Raw genomic sequence first — 15,265 nt, 5'->3', positions numbered from 1 at the left:
ATATGAGGAATCTGAACTAAAAGGAGGAGCAGGTTTTTATATAAACACAACTATCTAAGCCATGGGCAATTGACTGCTATTGAGGACTGCAATGCTTTACATGCACACTACATGCATTTTTTGGGCTGTTACATGAACTTTACATAAAAACATTTGGTCAAATGTACATGTTTAAATGCTACATTATAGTAGCATCAACATGCTTGATAAACAGCACGTTGCATTAAACTGTACATATACTATTGCATGCAATTGACAATGTGTGGCAGAGGGGACTAATACAGTTAGGTGATATGTGCCAGTTGTATGTGTTGAGTGCTCTGTGATTTGCTATGTCAGGGAATATGTGGTTGCCAACATGGACCAAATTCTGCGCCGCGCTAAGCAATCTAATATGGGACACTGCTCTAAAAATTAGAGCAGACAATATCTATAAACACACCCAACCCTGGAGGAACTGACTGCAGTTCAGGGCTTTGCAATACTTTTTAACTGCACATAACATGCTCACTACATTTTGAAAACATTACAGGTTTAAATGGTTTGCTACGTGGATGATTGCATGGCAAGACTTATGCCTGGTTGCTCAATTGTAGGAATAATGAATTTTCTAAACTTAGAAAACTTGTTGAACTTTGGCATTGCAATGGATGCAGACCCAACAACCCACGGGCTTGTCATTTCAGGGTGTGAAGCACAGGCCCGGAGTGCAAACACACATGACAAATAGCACAACACCTAGAGAGATAAGTACACTGCATGTTTAGCCACCTCACACCTACCCACCAAAGAGCAGAGCACATGACCCTCTTTGCACAGGTAACACTGGTGTTTGCCTGTCTTCTTATAAATATTTAGTGTGCAATGTAGAATGAATGGGCTGCAGATAGTAACCTACACTTTGTTCAAGGGGCGGGGGGTGGGGGGTAAGGGCGGTTGTATACATTGTGTGTGAATTATGTAGCCAAACATGCTTGGAGCACAAAGGTTATAAGATTAAGTGCATAATATTTTTTCCACTGTTTTGTGATAATGTGCAGACTATTTTAGGAAGTTCAGAGTACTGACTTTGTGTGCTGTTCTGTTGACGTGTGCGTATTATTTTTCAAAAGGTCAAAGTATATGCATGTTATGCAGCATACTAGGGGAGGGAGTGGAATTTGTGCAGATGTACAGATATTGTATTGGTTACTGTTTTGAGCAATGAAGAGAAAAAAAGAATGAGTACGGGTGCACACCTCGACTGTAAATAGACTTAAAAATTATATATATCAATGGGTGAGGTGCACAGGAGAGTAACAACCCTGACATTAGATTGTGGTGAACATAGTACAAATGACAAAAAAGTGTCCACGAGCTGTGGATCACTCACGTCCCCTGCACACTCGGATTATTGTACAAAGACAAACAATGGGTAATTGTGTTTCAATTCGCTTATGTTGTACAGTGGTCAATTTCAGTTACATCTCAACCCCGATTTAGAGAAGAAATATTGGACAGTTTAGGCCCATAAGTGGACTTCGCAAGTATTTGTGATAGCAATTATATAATGAAGTACATTTAGTATATCTAAATGTCTTACAACCACAGTTCAAATGATAAAAAATAATGTAATCTGTAGAGAAACAACATTCGAGATCCACATTACAAATTACAATATTCAATTCATATTGTTACAGAAAACACGTTTCCTTCATCAGGAGTAATTATTTGCTGATAACTTCTTTCAGGCATCTGTGCGATTTAAAGTAAATGCATGTATGTCAGTGTTCTTATGGCTGATTTGTAAGTATGCATAGTATTAACGATTAGCGAAGGTTCCCTACCTGAGCAATGAAGACACATGATGTTTTTTATTTTGATACAGTTGTGTTGGCGAGTGGGCAAATTGCTAAATAGGTATGTATAAATGTCAGTATGTATTATGGGTCTGAAGCAGATATTTTTACCAGTTGAACACAAATTGACTGCCTGTGAAGCATTATTTTGCAGTTGACTGACTTTTAATGACAATTTAGTTTCTGTTGGAATTGTAATGTTATTGATTTAAACTGGTTCTGTATGAGAAGATTGGAGTTTGTTGGGGTGCATGAATGAAATTATGATCCCTTTAAAGCAAGATTATTGTTTTAAGTTATTGGCCGTTTTGAGCAAGTGTATTGCCATGTATGCATTTTATTATATGTATGTTCAAATTGTAATTGTGTTTTTTCAAGGTGCTGTGTTTTTCTTTGACTTTTACTATTACTCTTCAAAGAAGAACATTTCTATCAGGAATACTTTGATAGCTGTAATTTATTAGTGAAGAGTACAGTAGAGCTCTAGTAGCACTTACTCTATGGTGTGGCCCTTTTAGATTGGAGGTGCTTGTTTGTTTGACATTGCAACTGGGAAGTGTGGCTTAATATCAAGAAGGTTACAGAGACGTAAACTGAACATTTTGTTAATGTTGGCACTTTCCATTGTAATGCTAATTTGAATGACCCAAAGAATGTTTGGGTGTTTATCAGATGCATGTTTAATTGTATATGTAAAATCAAAATGAATTGTTCCTGCTCTTTTCATTTTACATTTGTAGTGGGGAAGTGTTGTTATTTTATTGTATTCACTGTCTCTCTGCCTCAGCAATGCTGCTAAGACACTGTACTTGATAGATGACTTATTCTTTATGAATGAAGTAGAAATACTGTGATAGCCAAACAAACAGTGCGGGTTGTGATATTTATGTTTAAAAAAAGCAAAAAAAAAACAGCAGAGAATCATGCAGCAACATACCTTTATTGGGCGAACTCAATGTTTTTGTCTGCTAGCTTTCAGAACCAAATGGGTCTGTGTCGGGCCGACATAGACTTTACATTCCTTTTCTATGTGGAAGTGTCTCCTTCACAGGGTAGATGCGTCATCAGCACAAGGTTTGTCTGTGTCTGTGTGTGCATATGGATGTCTTTTGGGAGAGATTTTTTCATTTTATTTTTCCTGCTGTGGATTTATGGGTTTGTGGTGTGCATATTGTTGGACTGTTAGTAGACATTAAGACGCTTTAGAGCTGTAAGTGTGCTGAGACGGCCCAGTTATTGTTATCATTGGTAGGATAGTAATTAGGTTTGGTGTTTGATGCATGGGGCCTCTGTTTGTGATGAATGTGGATGGTAAGGGGTGTTGGTAACCTGCTTTTTACCAAGAGAACGCGTGGGTACATGTATACACTGAATACATAAGTTGGATGTTTGGGTTTTATTTTTGGGTTGCATATTTTTTATTTTTATTTTATTGGGCTAGTTCATTGTATTTAGAAGATTCTCCATCAGACGTGGATATGACGGGCAGCGCAGCAAGCTGGTCAGTTGGAACCTGCATGGGTTCTAACATGTCTTTGCTCATAGCTCTCTCAGGCATGTGTACAGTAGATGTAGAAGGCCATACTTGCATGCTAGGATGTTTTGGGTCGTTTATTTAATAGGCTATTCATGCGTTTTAAAATAGCACAGTAGCAATGGAAATTTGGCTAGGGTGTAATGTTTTAATGTATTTTTGATAGGTGCAAGTGTGATCTATGTTTTTGAAATTGCATAGGAGTCACTCAAATTTAGTTTTGCAATGTTGTGTTTAAGGTGGGTCTGATGGAGTCCTGGGGAGGTGGGTCAGAGGACTCTGTGTTATCAGGTAACGAATGACTGCGGTCAGTTGGAAGAGTGTCCTTGGTGGCTAGGTACCTTCCTCTACCAGTAGAAGATTGGCCCATGGACAGAATGGGGATGATCCCTGAGGCACTCTCCCTGTGTTTGGGTCACTTTGGCACATGGACCATGCAGTACCGGTCCCCCTCCTGAACATCACCCCACCAAAAAGGTCAATCAATGTTGTGCCATCACACCGATTGCCAAAGACAGGCCAACGAATATCAGGCTCCAACCCCAAAAAAAGGACTCCTGAAAGGGACAGTCTCGGGATCAGTAACATGGCCCCTTCCCAACAAGTGCCAGTCAATGCCGGACTTCGTCCATCAAGCTGAACCTTTAGAACCTCTTTCCCTGAGCACCAGAAACTGATGGACGAGATCTCCCTGACCCTAGGAGGCTGCAATCCCCGATTTTACATGCACGTGAGGTTTGTGCACCAGTCCTCATCCATGGACCTGAAAGCAAATGCCACAAGTCCGCGAGTATGTGGGAGAACAATGAAGTATGCATAGATAGGAGATTAAGAGTAAAAACAGCCCTAGTCCTCCCCAACGTTACTTACTGATCCAGGATTTGTTTGCAGATCTTTCCTCAACTGTGTGATCCCATTAAAGTTCAGCAGAAGCCGAATGGAATTCCAAAATAGCCGCTGGGATTAAAATCGACGTAAACTGGCTGCTCAGCCTCACTCGGACTCACAGGAAGCTGGAACCCATGATCAATCCCAACCATGCAACACTTGAGGGCCACAGCGGCAGACCCTTACCTGTGTCCCACCCTGGGGGAGAGGGGACCCACCTATATAGGCCAGCCCAGGCAGAACAGTGGCATGGGTTGAAGGATCAGGAGGATCACATTTGGTGATGGCTGAAGGCAAGAAGGAGGAAGAACATCAAGATATGTTGAAGCAAAGAATGCAGAGCTGGCAGCAGAGGAGGGGCGGGAGGGGGTAACATGTGCAGCAGAGTGGAGGGAACTAGTACCCAATGAAGTAGAAAGGAGGGGGAAGGTAAGATTACACGTGGGTGGGACATTGGTGGGGTAGGAAAATAAGGCAGAGTTAACTTCTGGCCTAGATTGGAAGGAGTTGGTAGAAAGGAGGGAGAAGGTAAGGGAAACATCTGTCTCTATATTGCCCAGGGCTTAGATTCCTGCGAACTAGACACCTAGGAATGCTTATTGCAGGGAGTCCATCACTCTGTGGCGAAGCTTGGTGGGTCAGGTTTGCAAACTCAAAGGGTAAATTATCGTGTGCTCTAATGAATTTTTTGGACAAAATGAATTACATGGTCTTAGAGAAATTGAGGAACACTAAACCTGGAGCTTAATGGAAGTGGTATGACATGTGAGACATGATGTAGGACAAGATCCACCATGATGAGTGCATGTAAATGATTAGCAAGATGATATGGTGTTGATGTCTTTTTAAAAAAAGTTTATTATAAACTAAATAAAAAAATAAAAATTAAAAAAAGTAAGAGAAGAAGTTAACTGGGAGCAGGTGTGAAAGGAAAAGGAGACAATGGTAACATCTACACTGGAGTGCAATGAGGTGGTTATAACAGTAGAGGAAAGAAGGGAGGGGGACAATTGCTGAGTAGGTTGAAAGGAGATAACACCAGCAGAAGAGGAAAGAAGGGAGGTGTTAACATCTGGAGTGGCTCAGGGGGAGCTGATAACAAGAGAATTGTAAAGGAGGGAGGAGGGAATTCCAGGGCCAGAGAGAGATTTAGTGATACCAGCTTGAGCGGAAGCAAAGGACGTGGCAATACCCAGGGCAGAGCGGAAGGAGGTGATCAGAGCAAGTGTTCAAAAGGACGGAGGTGGCAATACGGGAAGAGGCGAGCAATGTTACCAAAGAGAGGACAGGGTGGAAGGGACAAGGAGGCGTGGGTATGGAAGAGAAGAGATCATCAGAGTCGGATAAATACGGAACCGACAACAACATCAGGGGAGAGGGATGCAGAGGAGGTGTGGAGGAGGCTAAGGAGGATATGACATCAGAGATCCTCTGAAGATGATCACGGCATAGCCAGCAAGGCAAGGCCTGGATGGTGGATGGAGGAATGTGTCAGGTTTAGTATACAGAGGGGAGAGGCACAGTCTCTTAGATTTGGCCAACCAGTACGAACAACCCCTTTTCAACTCTCTCTGCCAGCTGCGACCCAGCCTTGCAGGTACTTTGGGAACTGCAATAGATCCGGAAAGCCTGCACTTTGAATCAACTAGTGGGAAGATGGTCTGAGAACCCCTTGAACCCGCAACACCAAAACAAGGAGTGGGAAGTGAAGTAACCGTTTCTGGACTTTAAGAGACCTAAAGAATGAGAATGTGACGTCAGCACTGAGGCAGTCTGATCCCGCCCTCCACACACAGCACTGAGGCGGTCTGATCCCACCCTCCACACACAGCACTGAGGCGGTCTGATCCCGCCCTCCAAACACAGCACTGAGGCGGTCTGATCCCGTCCTCCACACACAGCACTGAGGCGGTCTGATCCCGTCCTCCACACACAGCACTGAGGCGGTCTGATCCCGCCCTCCACACACAGCACTGAGGCGGTTTGATCCCGCCCTCCACACACAGCACTGAGGCGGTCTGATTCCGCCCTCCACACACAGCACTGAGGCGGTCTGATCCCGTCCTCCACACACAGCACTGAGGCGGTCTGATTCCGCCCTCCACACACAGCACTGAGGCGGTCTGATCCCGTCCTCCACACACAGCACTGAGGCGGTCTGATTCCGCCCTCCACACACAGCACTGAGGCGGTCTGATCCCGTCCTCCACACACAGCACTGAGGCGGTCTGATCCCGTCCTCCACACACAGCACTGAGGCGGTCTGATCGCGCCCTTCACACACAGCACTGAGGCGGTCTGATCCCGCCCTCCACACACAGCAATGAGGCGGTCTGATCCCGACCTCCACACACAGCACTGAGGCGGTCTGATCCCGCCCTCCACACACAGCACTGAGGCGGTCTGATCCCGCCCTCCACACACAGCACTGAGGCGGTCTGATCCCGCCCTCCACACACAGCACTGAGGCGGTCTGATCCCGCCCTCCACACACAGCACTGAGGCGGTCTGATCCCGCCCTCCACACACAGCACTGAGGCGGTCTGATCCCGCCCCTCCACACACAGCACTGAGACGGTCTGATCCCGCCCTCCACACACAGCACTGAGGCGGTCTGATCCCGCCCTCCACACACAGCAGGAAAAGGACGTTTGCTCTGGTTATTACGCTTTTCTTTTGCATGGGACGTTTTCCAGGTGCCTTTTAGTTAGTGAGTTGTACCTAATCCGAAATAAACACATGAATGTACTACATGGTCTTGGTATCCATTTAGTCCCCATTGTCTCATACGTGACAGCCAATACATTGTCGATAATGTGGATTGAAGAGCAGGAAAGAGATGAATGTATTGATTCAGGATTGCAATGGGTCTTTTGGGCAATTAAATTGCAGACCTGACCAAGCACGAGCATTCAACTTTCCGTAGCGGCTGCTTGGTCTTTGACAGCTAGAAGTCCTGCCAAATAAGTTCCAAAAACATCATATTGTAATGTTACATTTGTGAGTTTTGCATTTACAAGTGTGTGTGTGTATAAGTTGATCAGGATGGTATATGACCCTGGAGTGCTTCTCTGTGTCACTGTATGCTCTCCATCTCTTGACCTAGCTATCAAGTGGCACGAGCTTGAGTTTTGTGCTTGATTATATAAGAAGCGTGGGTATAGGGCGGGTTTACGCTGGAGTCTGGAACTGGGATTGGCTCTTAAATTGGCAAATCATGGGAAATGTGTCGAAACTGTGGTATTTGGCCCGACAGCGCATATTAAAGTTTGTTCTGCAATACAGTCCTTTGCTTCAGTCATTTAGGGGGGATGGGTTGGTGTATGTGTGTATGTGTGAGTGTGTCTCTCTAGTTGGCTTGTGTTTACTTTCTTCTGTGAGCATGTTTGTGTGTATTGGTGCTGCAAATGGTTTTATGAGTTGTGCAGTAAATTCCAGAAACGCTTTAGTTCCTCTGACCTTACAGAACACGTGTTTCATGTTGGGTTTGATGGTTGAAGATGTTTGTGTTTCTTAACCGGTAGAACCTTTATTTGCACCCGGGGAATGGTGCTCAGCCAATCAAGTGGTCTGAAATGCAAGATAGAACTGTCAGTGTACCACTCGAGTTCCACCAGCCACCAGAGCTTCTTCCTCAGGTAGTGTCATTTTTCTTCTGGTTCCTCAGGACCGTGAGTATCCAATACTATTGGATACTTTACTGTATGCCCCAGGCCCTTGTCCAAATGGCCCTCCACCTGCCCCCTTCCTCGGCCCTCATGGGATCACCCAACTCCTTCCTATTGGTCCGCCATAGAAAAGGCACAAAGTCCTTTTTCTGTTTGCTTGTGGCGACGTCCATCTTGTATTTTTTTTTAATGGGGAAAGGGCTCACTCCATACGAGCAGAGCCCATCGCCTGTAAAGAATAAATGAAAACTCTTGCTGTCTGGACAGACCCCCGGGATGCAACTAGCTATGCCTCCTGCATTGAGGGGGCGTACAGTACCTAGACTCGGGGTGAAGGGCTGTGGGTGGCCCTCTATGAACCCCTGCGCAGGGGTGATAGCTATATTGACTCTGTCCCTCCCACCTTACTGTGCATGCATTCCATGCTCGGTGTTTAGTTGGTGAATGTGTCTTTGTAGGTATAAACTGAATTTCATTTTTCCTGCCTTTCAACTACTGCGTGCACCTGGAAATGTCAATAATTGTTTGCCCTTAAAAAGTGATTATCTTTAATTTGGCTGATGCCAATTTCATCATTTTTGCACCATACACTACTACACCCTGAGGCTGAGGGGTGTGCAAACAATCTGAAAACACGGAGTGGTGCATTTTTCAACCTCTCTAGAAAACTCTTGCAAGAAACATGTTTTTCCCTCACTCTTTAGCAGAAAACTTCGATGACACTTTGCCAACTTTGTCATGAGTCCTTGGATTTGACAAGAACAGTGGCCTGTCATATTTAGTACGCTTTTTTAGTCCGTGAGGATAGCTCATGGGCAACATACGTTTCTTGGCAACAAGACTACGCTGAGCAGTACGGGTCCAATACCCGGTCCCGGGCTTAGAGGCTGGAATCCGGCATTCAGCGAGATATAAACAAACAATGTAACTTTTGTTTCATTGTTAGAAACAAAATAAGTTACTGAGGAAACTTCCATGTTAGCCATAATGTCACGACACTATTATACGCACTACTAGGTCCAGGAGGATAGGTCAGGGGCAAAACGTTTGTCTTGGAAGCAGAGCAACACAGAGCAGCACAGGTTCACATCCCCGTCTGGTGCATAAAGAGTTGTGTCTGGTATTAAGCACGTAATAAAAGATTAATGAATTATTTCAGATCTAAAACATATGCTCCTAGCTTCTGATTTCCCACAATATCGATGGCCTCCACACTGTACCAGTTCTCTCCTAGATTCCAACTCTCTGCAGATGATGCCCAAATAACCTTTAATCTCAAAAACAACCCACAATTCTTAGATGTCCAATTTCCTCCAGGCAGTGCACAGATGGCCAAAGCTGAACAATCGCCACCTTATCTCAACAGAGACTCTGCTGTGTGGCCTCCATGATCTGCAGGCTACCTTTCAGATGGCCTAACTCCCTGTACGCACTAAGAGCTGCGGCCACATCCCTATAGAACCTACGTATCGTCCGAAAGGAAGATATGTCACTCGCACACCCTCTACTCACCACCCTGTGTGATCTGCTCCCTGGTTGCTCGTAGACCCCTTGCTGCCAAATTGCCTAACCTGTTGCTAGCTCCCTGTTCCTCTGCTTCCCTCACTGTGTTCTTCCCCCAATGAATGTAAAGCGCTCCGTTGCTTCCCAAAGCCAGGTTCCCGCTCAAAAAAATACCCTAATAATGATAACTCACACTACAAATTGACCAGGTCTCTAACTCGGCACGCTGCAGAAGATCTTGCCAACCCTAGAGATGGGGCAAAACACAGGGCAGACTGGAGCTTTACTACTATCTCACCTCGACTAGTGCAATTCCATGCAGCTTGATCGGAGTAAAAATCAGACTGCGCAACGCGGGCACATTCGAAACTGCGCCATCAGGTTTACCTTGGACTTGAACATGTGGAACCTCGTCGCGCCTCTACTCAAAGCGCTAAACTAGCTCCCATTTGAGCCCAGAGTCCTCCTAAATGCATTATGTCTGAAAGACTACACTCTGCATAAACAGGGGCCGTAGTACATCAGAGCCCCACCGATCCCCCTTTTCACAACACAGGAACTTTATTCAGGTCATCAGTTCAAAACCTCCTGAACCACCCAAAGTACAAAAGGATGTGACAGGCGGGTAAGCCTTTGTCCCCTTTAATCCCTAAAAGTGGGCGACCTACCAACTTCCCTTAGAACTGAACTCAACTAAAAAAAGGTTCACCCATACTCTTAAATCAACCATGTGCAAGGCAGCCTTCCCAGGCGCCTAGAGCAACCCCCTGGAGCCACTCAGCTAATGTGTTTGTGTTGTTGTGTAAAGTAAGGGCGGGGACCCTCTTTTTTGTATGGGGGCCTGACCAAGATTTGTGAAAGAGAAAGACGATGTCTATGTATTGTTAGCATTTCAGCAATACTTGAAACAATAGTCGCCCACTATTTACTAACTCACGTACATGCATAGCTAGTGTTTTGTTTATCTTATGCATTTGTTTCGCACCTGAAAAGGCACAAATTGCCCTTTTAAACCTTGTTATATGTACAAAATAAAAATTCTTGTTTTTGTTTTTGGAAACACTCCTGCCTTGTTGGTGAGTTCTCTTTATGAGTGCATAAGCAAGTATCCATGTTGAACTAGCCCCACTGCAAAATAGTTGACCGCCTGTGTGTCAATGACAAGTGTGGCCTTGGACTCCTCGTTCTCTCCGCCACTCAGCTAATCCGGAAGGACCTTTCACTTGAATCGCCTTGCTTCCAAGACAAACGTGTTGCCGCTGAGCTATCCTCCCAGCCCAAAATAAGGGCCTATGGCCCCTATGCTGCACCTACAGGTTTTGTTAGTCTTCATTTTTGATAATTGGCCAAGATATTTATTCTCAAATATGAATGCACCCTCGTCTGTATAGTACCTGGCCTGTTTGAATGCGCTACCTTGATCAGCTCCCTTCCTTGTGCCGCAAAACAATTTCTTTTGTGAATACAAACCACTAATAAAATCATAAAAGAAATCAAAAGCAAAGTACACACCCATATACATTCCACACTCACAGACACCCTTGCCCTTTTCATGTATTCATCATTCCTTGCTGCCGTTCAACTAGGAATCTTCTAAAGCGCCAGCGCTATTTTTATTTCCCGATCCCCGGTGACACATCCATCTATTCTATCACTCTGCAAGAAGTGCCTTTCTTTTTGCAGTCACTTTCTGCTCAGCTATCAAAGGGAACTGTCTTCTTGATTGCCCCCCCACTCGGGCGCCTTTTATGCACAAAGGAAGGCTTTGCGTCTACCCACACAGATGAAGGGCGGACGCCTCCATTCATTCCAGATAATTAATGCTCCATAGGGTATAATCGATGTGCTTATTTCTGGATTGCCACGGCTGCGCGCGTCGTTGCTGGCGCGCACTTTTCTATAGGTGCCCTGGAGCCAGATTATCAAATATTTGCACCTGTTCTAAATGAGCAAATGCTTTGATAATATAGAATGGCGCAAATAGGTTTTTGTCGCAATCCGTATTACCTAAAAACATTTGCACTGGGGCAACAATACATCCTACTTTTTACGTACTATGCTTGTTGCAGAGCAGAAAAAGAAATCTGTTTCCTACTGTTGTTTTCATGTTGCTCATCCAGCATAGTATATAAAACCGTTACCTTTTTGCCCTTGTGAAAACATGTTTAGATAATGCAAATTGGGGTTAAATCTGTTTGCTCCATTCCTAAATATTTAAGAGGAAAAATCGGTGCAAAACTATTTGCACCACTTTTTTGCACCAGTGAAAAGCTTTGATACTCTGATGTGCCGATATAAGATTAGTATTGCATGTAATTGGAATCCTGGATTGCAGGTTAGAAGAGCTCCATGAGGTGTTACTGGCGTCTCTGGCTGAAGAATAATCGTTCACTAAAAGTGAACATTGATGCCGCAATTTCACGATGGAGCAGTCCTATTTTTATACAAATGGAGCACAAATCGGATCTCTCTAAAAAAAAAAAAATGTGTTTCAGTGTTTAGCCAAAAAAGAACGCTGCGCGTGTCAAAAGTTGCAATTGACATTCCTGGATGGATACGCAGATAGCGGTACTTTGGCCATGTAATTACTATTATCCTTAGGGTATTGAGCGTGGAACTAGCTTCAGGAGGCAGCGGAACACTTAACTGTCATAGGTGGAAGAACCTGGGGAGGGAAGCAGAGAAACAAGGGTGGAGCTGACAACAGGGGCGGGGAGGGCAGCCATTTTGTTAGAAAGGTATCTGGAAGCAACTAGAGAGGGAAACAGTGGGATCAGATCACCCATTCTCGGGTGGGGTATAGATGGCATGGGTGCAATTTTAGGGGGGGAGGGCAAGGGTGGTTCTCCCCACCAACCTTTGTGGCAGACCATTTTGTCCCACTCATTTGGCAGTGGCCCATTTCATTTAGATGTTATGTCCCCCTCAACATTTTCAGCAATGTTACTCCACTGGTAGAGGGCGTATGTTCCCACTATCTTAACACCACTGCTGTGTAGGCACCGGTGGTCGGCGCCACAAGAAGACATGGGGCACATCTGCCCCTGGCTCTTTCCAGCGGTTACTCAGATTTGGCATTTCCAAGCATCTGAAGAATTCTGTGTTGAAATTCAACTTCCGTGATCTGCTGGCTTATTTCATTCCCTTCATTTATGGCTTGAGAATGGGCTGCAGAAGTGTTACAAGTAAGCCCCAAAGTTCTGCCATACAAGACGCCATTTTTGGAGGGTAACAATGAGGGACTCTAAAAAACAGGCACTACAACTTGGTTCACGGATGGCTGGCTGCTCTGGAGTCTCACGGTTAGCGATTCCCGCCTTTACGAAGTTCTCACTGTCTGTTCCGGAATGACACACCCCGATCCACGTATTACTAATTTAATAGCCTCACCAATTTCTATGTTAATAGTGGTCTGTAGGGTTTTTCTAGATTAATAAGGCCTTTAAAGGCATTCATGTGGCCCCATTTCTACTTAAATAAACATCAATTGGGGTATTTTTGCTAGTGCTAGTTCTGGTATAGAAGTAGCCTGTGGGGGTATCTTTTTCCCCCATTATTATTTTTACGGTATTTACTGAATGCAGACCTAGCTTTGGGACGCAACATAGTGCTTTAGAAGTCATAGAGGGAAATACACAGTGAGGGAAGAAGTGCGACAGGAGCGGGGAGTGAACAATGGGGGAAGAGGGCTAGGGCAGGGCACCAGGGGAGAAAACGGGGTGAGGGGATCCCGATCATCCAGTCTCAGGTTAGGTGGGGAGTGGAGGGTGTGTGGACCCTGGTGTTAGGGAGGAGCTTTTCCTTGAAGCACATGGCCTTGGGATCTTTCTCTTCATAGTTTAAGCATTTATCATGCCCTAGTTATAAATTAACAGCAGCCTATGGGGGTTTTGGTGTGCCCGCCTCTAGTATAATAATGATCTAAAAAAGTATTCTTAAGCCCCAATTACAGCTTGGGCAGTCTTTCTTTGCCATTTCCCGCCAGTGGTAATTACCATTACGCTGGCAGGAAACCTAAAAAGTCATCCGTAACAACTGTAATGTATGTGGATTCGCTGGAATTCTGCCAGCAGAATCTCTGTGAATCCACATGTATCTTAAAAAAATAGTTTTGGCCCAATTCCATCATTAATGGAAGGGTGGATGTGGGTTATGAAGTGTAACTGACCTTGCTGCTACTGTAGAATTTTATTTAAAGCACTAATGTGTCAAATCTGACCGTTTTTAATATTAGATGGTAAAGACAATGAGGAGGTGTTTTTTTTTACCACATTCCAAAGACCTATTGAAATATATTGTACTTTCTGTACATAAAAAAAACTTTGGGATGGAGCAAAAAAATGGGTGGATATGGCTTGCAATATCAACCTGCCCTTCCGGTAGATAAATGCCTGGATCACCAGCACAGGTACCTCCGGTGCCAGTGATTCAGGAAATCCCATACCATGGAGCATCATGGGACTCCATGGGCATGAGAGTTTACCATAATACCGTAATACCCACATATCGGGTGGTGGAGACGGTAAACCAGGGTTGCTGGTATCCCGCCGGAATAACCAGCGGTATACCGGCAACCCTATGATGAGGGCCATTGAGTCATTGCGTGTGTACGTATGCTTCGGATCAGGTGACGGTATAGCATAGCTATATCAGGCTAACTGTGGAGCTACTGTTCTGATTTGAAATCTAATGTGCAGTGACTTCAGACGATGCCTCAGCACATTTTCAATCAGGAGTGAAGACATTCCTCTATTACAAAAGAAATGAAAGAAAATCCTGCCAGTGGCTCTCCACAGCCAGCCAGCCTCCTTGTGAACAGCTTATTGTTTGCCTTCAATCCCTGGGGAAGAAAAACTATCCCACTGTATGTCTGCAAGCTCCGCAGGTGAGTGGCTATACCCAGTGGCCATCAAGAGGTTTCTCCATCCAGCCTGACAGTCTGGAAGGTAGACCACCCTGCCCCCCCTCGCCCCCTTCCCACCCCCATGACCTCCAAGGAGTCTGGGCAGGGAGAGTATTTGCCTACTGCTCTCACTTGAGTGCCATCCGTGGGTATCTGCCCAATGAGGTGACTTATGGAAGGATGGTGGGGTACACCCTGACCAAGAACGTTTCTCCTTCTTGTGACCATTGGTGGAGACATCTGTGGTATTCTGGATTGGGTGTCTAGGTTGAGCTAGTGGGTTCCAGCTGTTTCTCTTACCACTGGTGACATGTGACACTGTGCTATCTTTCTTCCAGCAGAATACCCTCAGGCTCCGTCCCCCACGCTGTGGAATGACCCCCCGGAGATGCCGTCTGGCACAGGCCCCATTGGAGCTACAACAGCTCACTCTGAAATGACGGGCGTGCCTGCTTACACTCACGAGAGCAATGTTGAGGACACCACCCACCTGTTGGAAAACGGGGATGGTATGTACGCTGAGAGTTGGGTGGTGATTATATCCTTGTGCAACAATCTGCTACCTGTTGAAGCCTTATGAACGAGTGCAATACAGCAAAAGCAATGTTGCTTAAGTATCATTGAGATTATGGAAAATGTCAACAAAAGTGTCCTGGCCAGAACATTTACTCAGAGACAATGTAAACCCATCCCCAGAGAAACTATGAATCCTATCTCCAGGGCTTACTTGAACCATTTTCTGTTATTTCTACTTTCCCACATTGCTTTCCTGACTTTATGCTTCTTGGGAAAGTCAATTGGCCTCATTCTAAGTTTGCTGGTACAGTAACTACGGTACTGGTGAGCTTGCCGGTGCCGTTGTTTCCGTACCGGCAAACTACGAGTTCTGCTCGCGGGTGCCTTCCCGCCTGCCAGGACTGGCCTGCCGGGC

At 45.2% G+C, this 15,265-nt stretch overlaps 1 protein-coding gene across 2 annotated transcripts in view; it reads left to right on the top strand.

Annotated features, from left to right (window-relative positions):
- SNORC (secondary ossification center associated regulator of chondrocyte maturation) overlaps positions 1-15,265 on the top strand; it is a 237,446-nt gene that overhangs the window by 183,364 nt on the left and 38,817 nt on the right. The window contains exon 2 of one of the 2 annotated variants that reach the window (XM_069617897.1): positions 14,676-14,843. In XM_069617897.1, the coding sequence (XP_069473998.1) occupies positions 14,676-14,843 (168 nt within the window). Of the gene's footprint in view, positions 1-14,672; positions 14,844-15,265 lie in introns of both variants that reach the window. The other variant, XM_069617896.1, reaches the window with a different exon arrangement.

Source organism: Ambystoma mexicanum, chromosome 10 (assembly GCF_040938575.1).
Source record: "Ambystoma mexicanum isolate Mex_15411 chromosome 10, UKY_AmexF1_1, whole genome shotgun sequence".
NCBI classification, from domain to species: domain Eukaryota; kingdom Metazoa; phylum Chordata; class Amphibia; order Caudata; family Ambystomatidae; genus Ambystoma; species Ambystoma mexicanum.
Note: the sequence above shows the minus strand (reverse complement) of the source record. Positions and strands in the feature narration are given on the sequence as shown.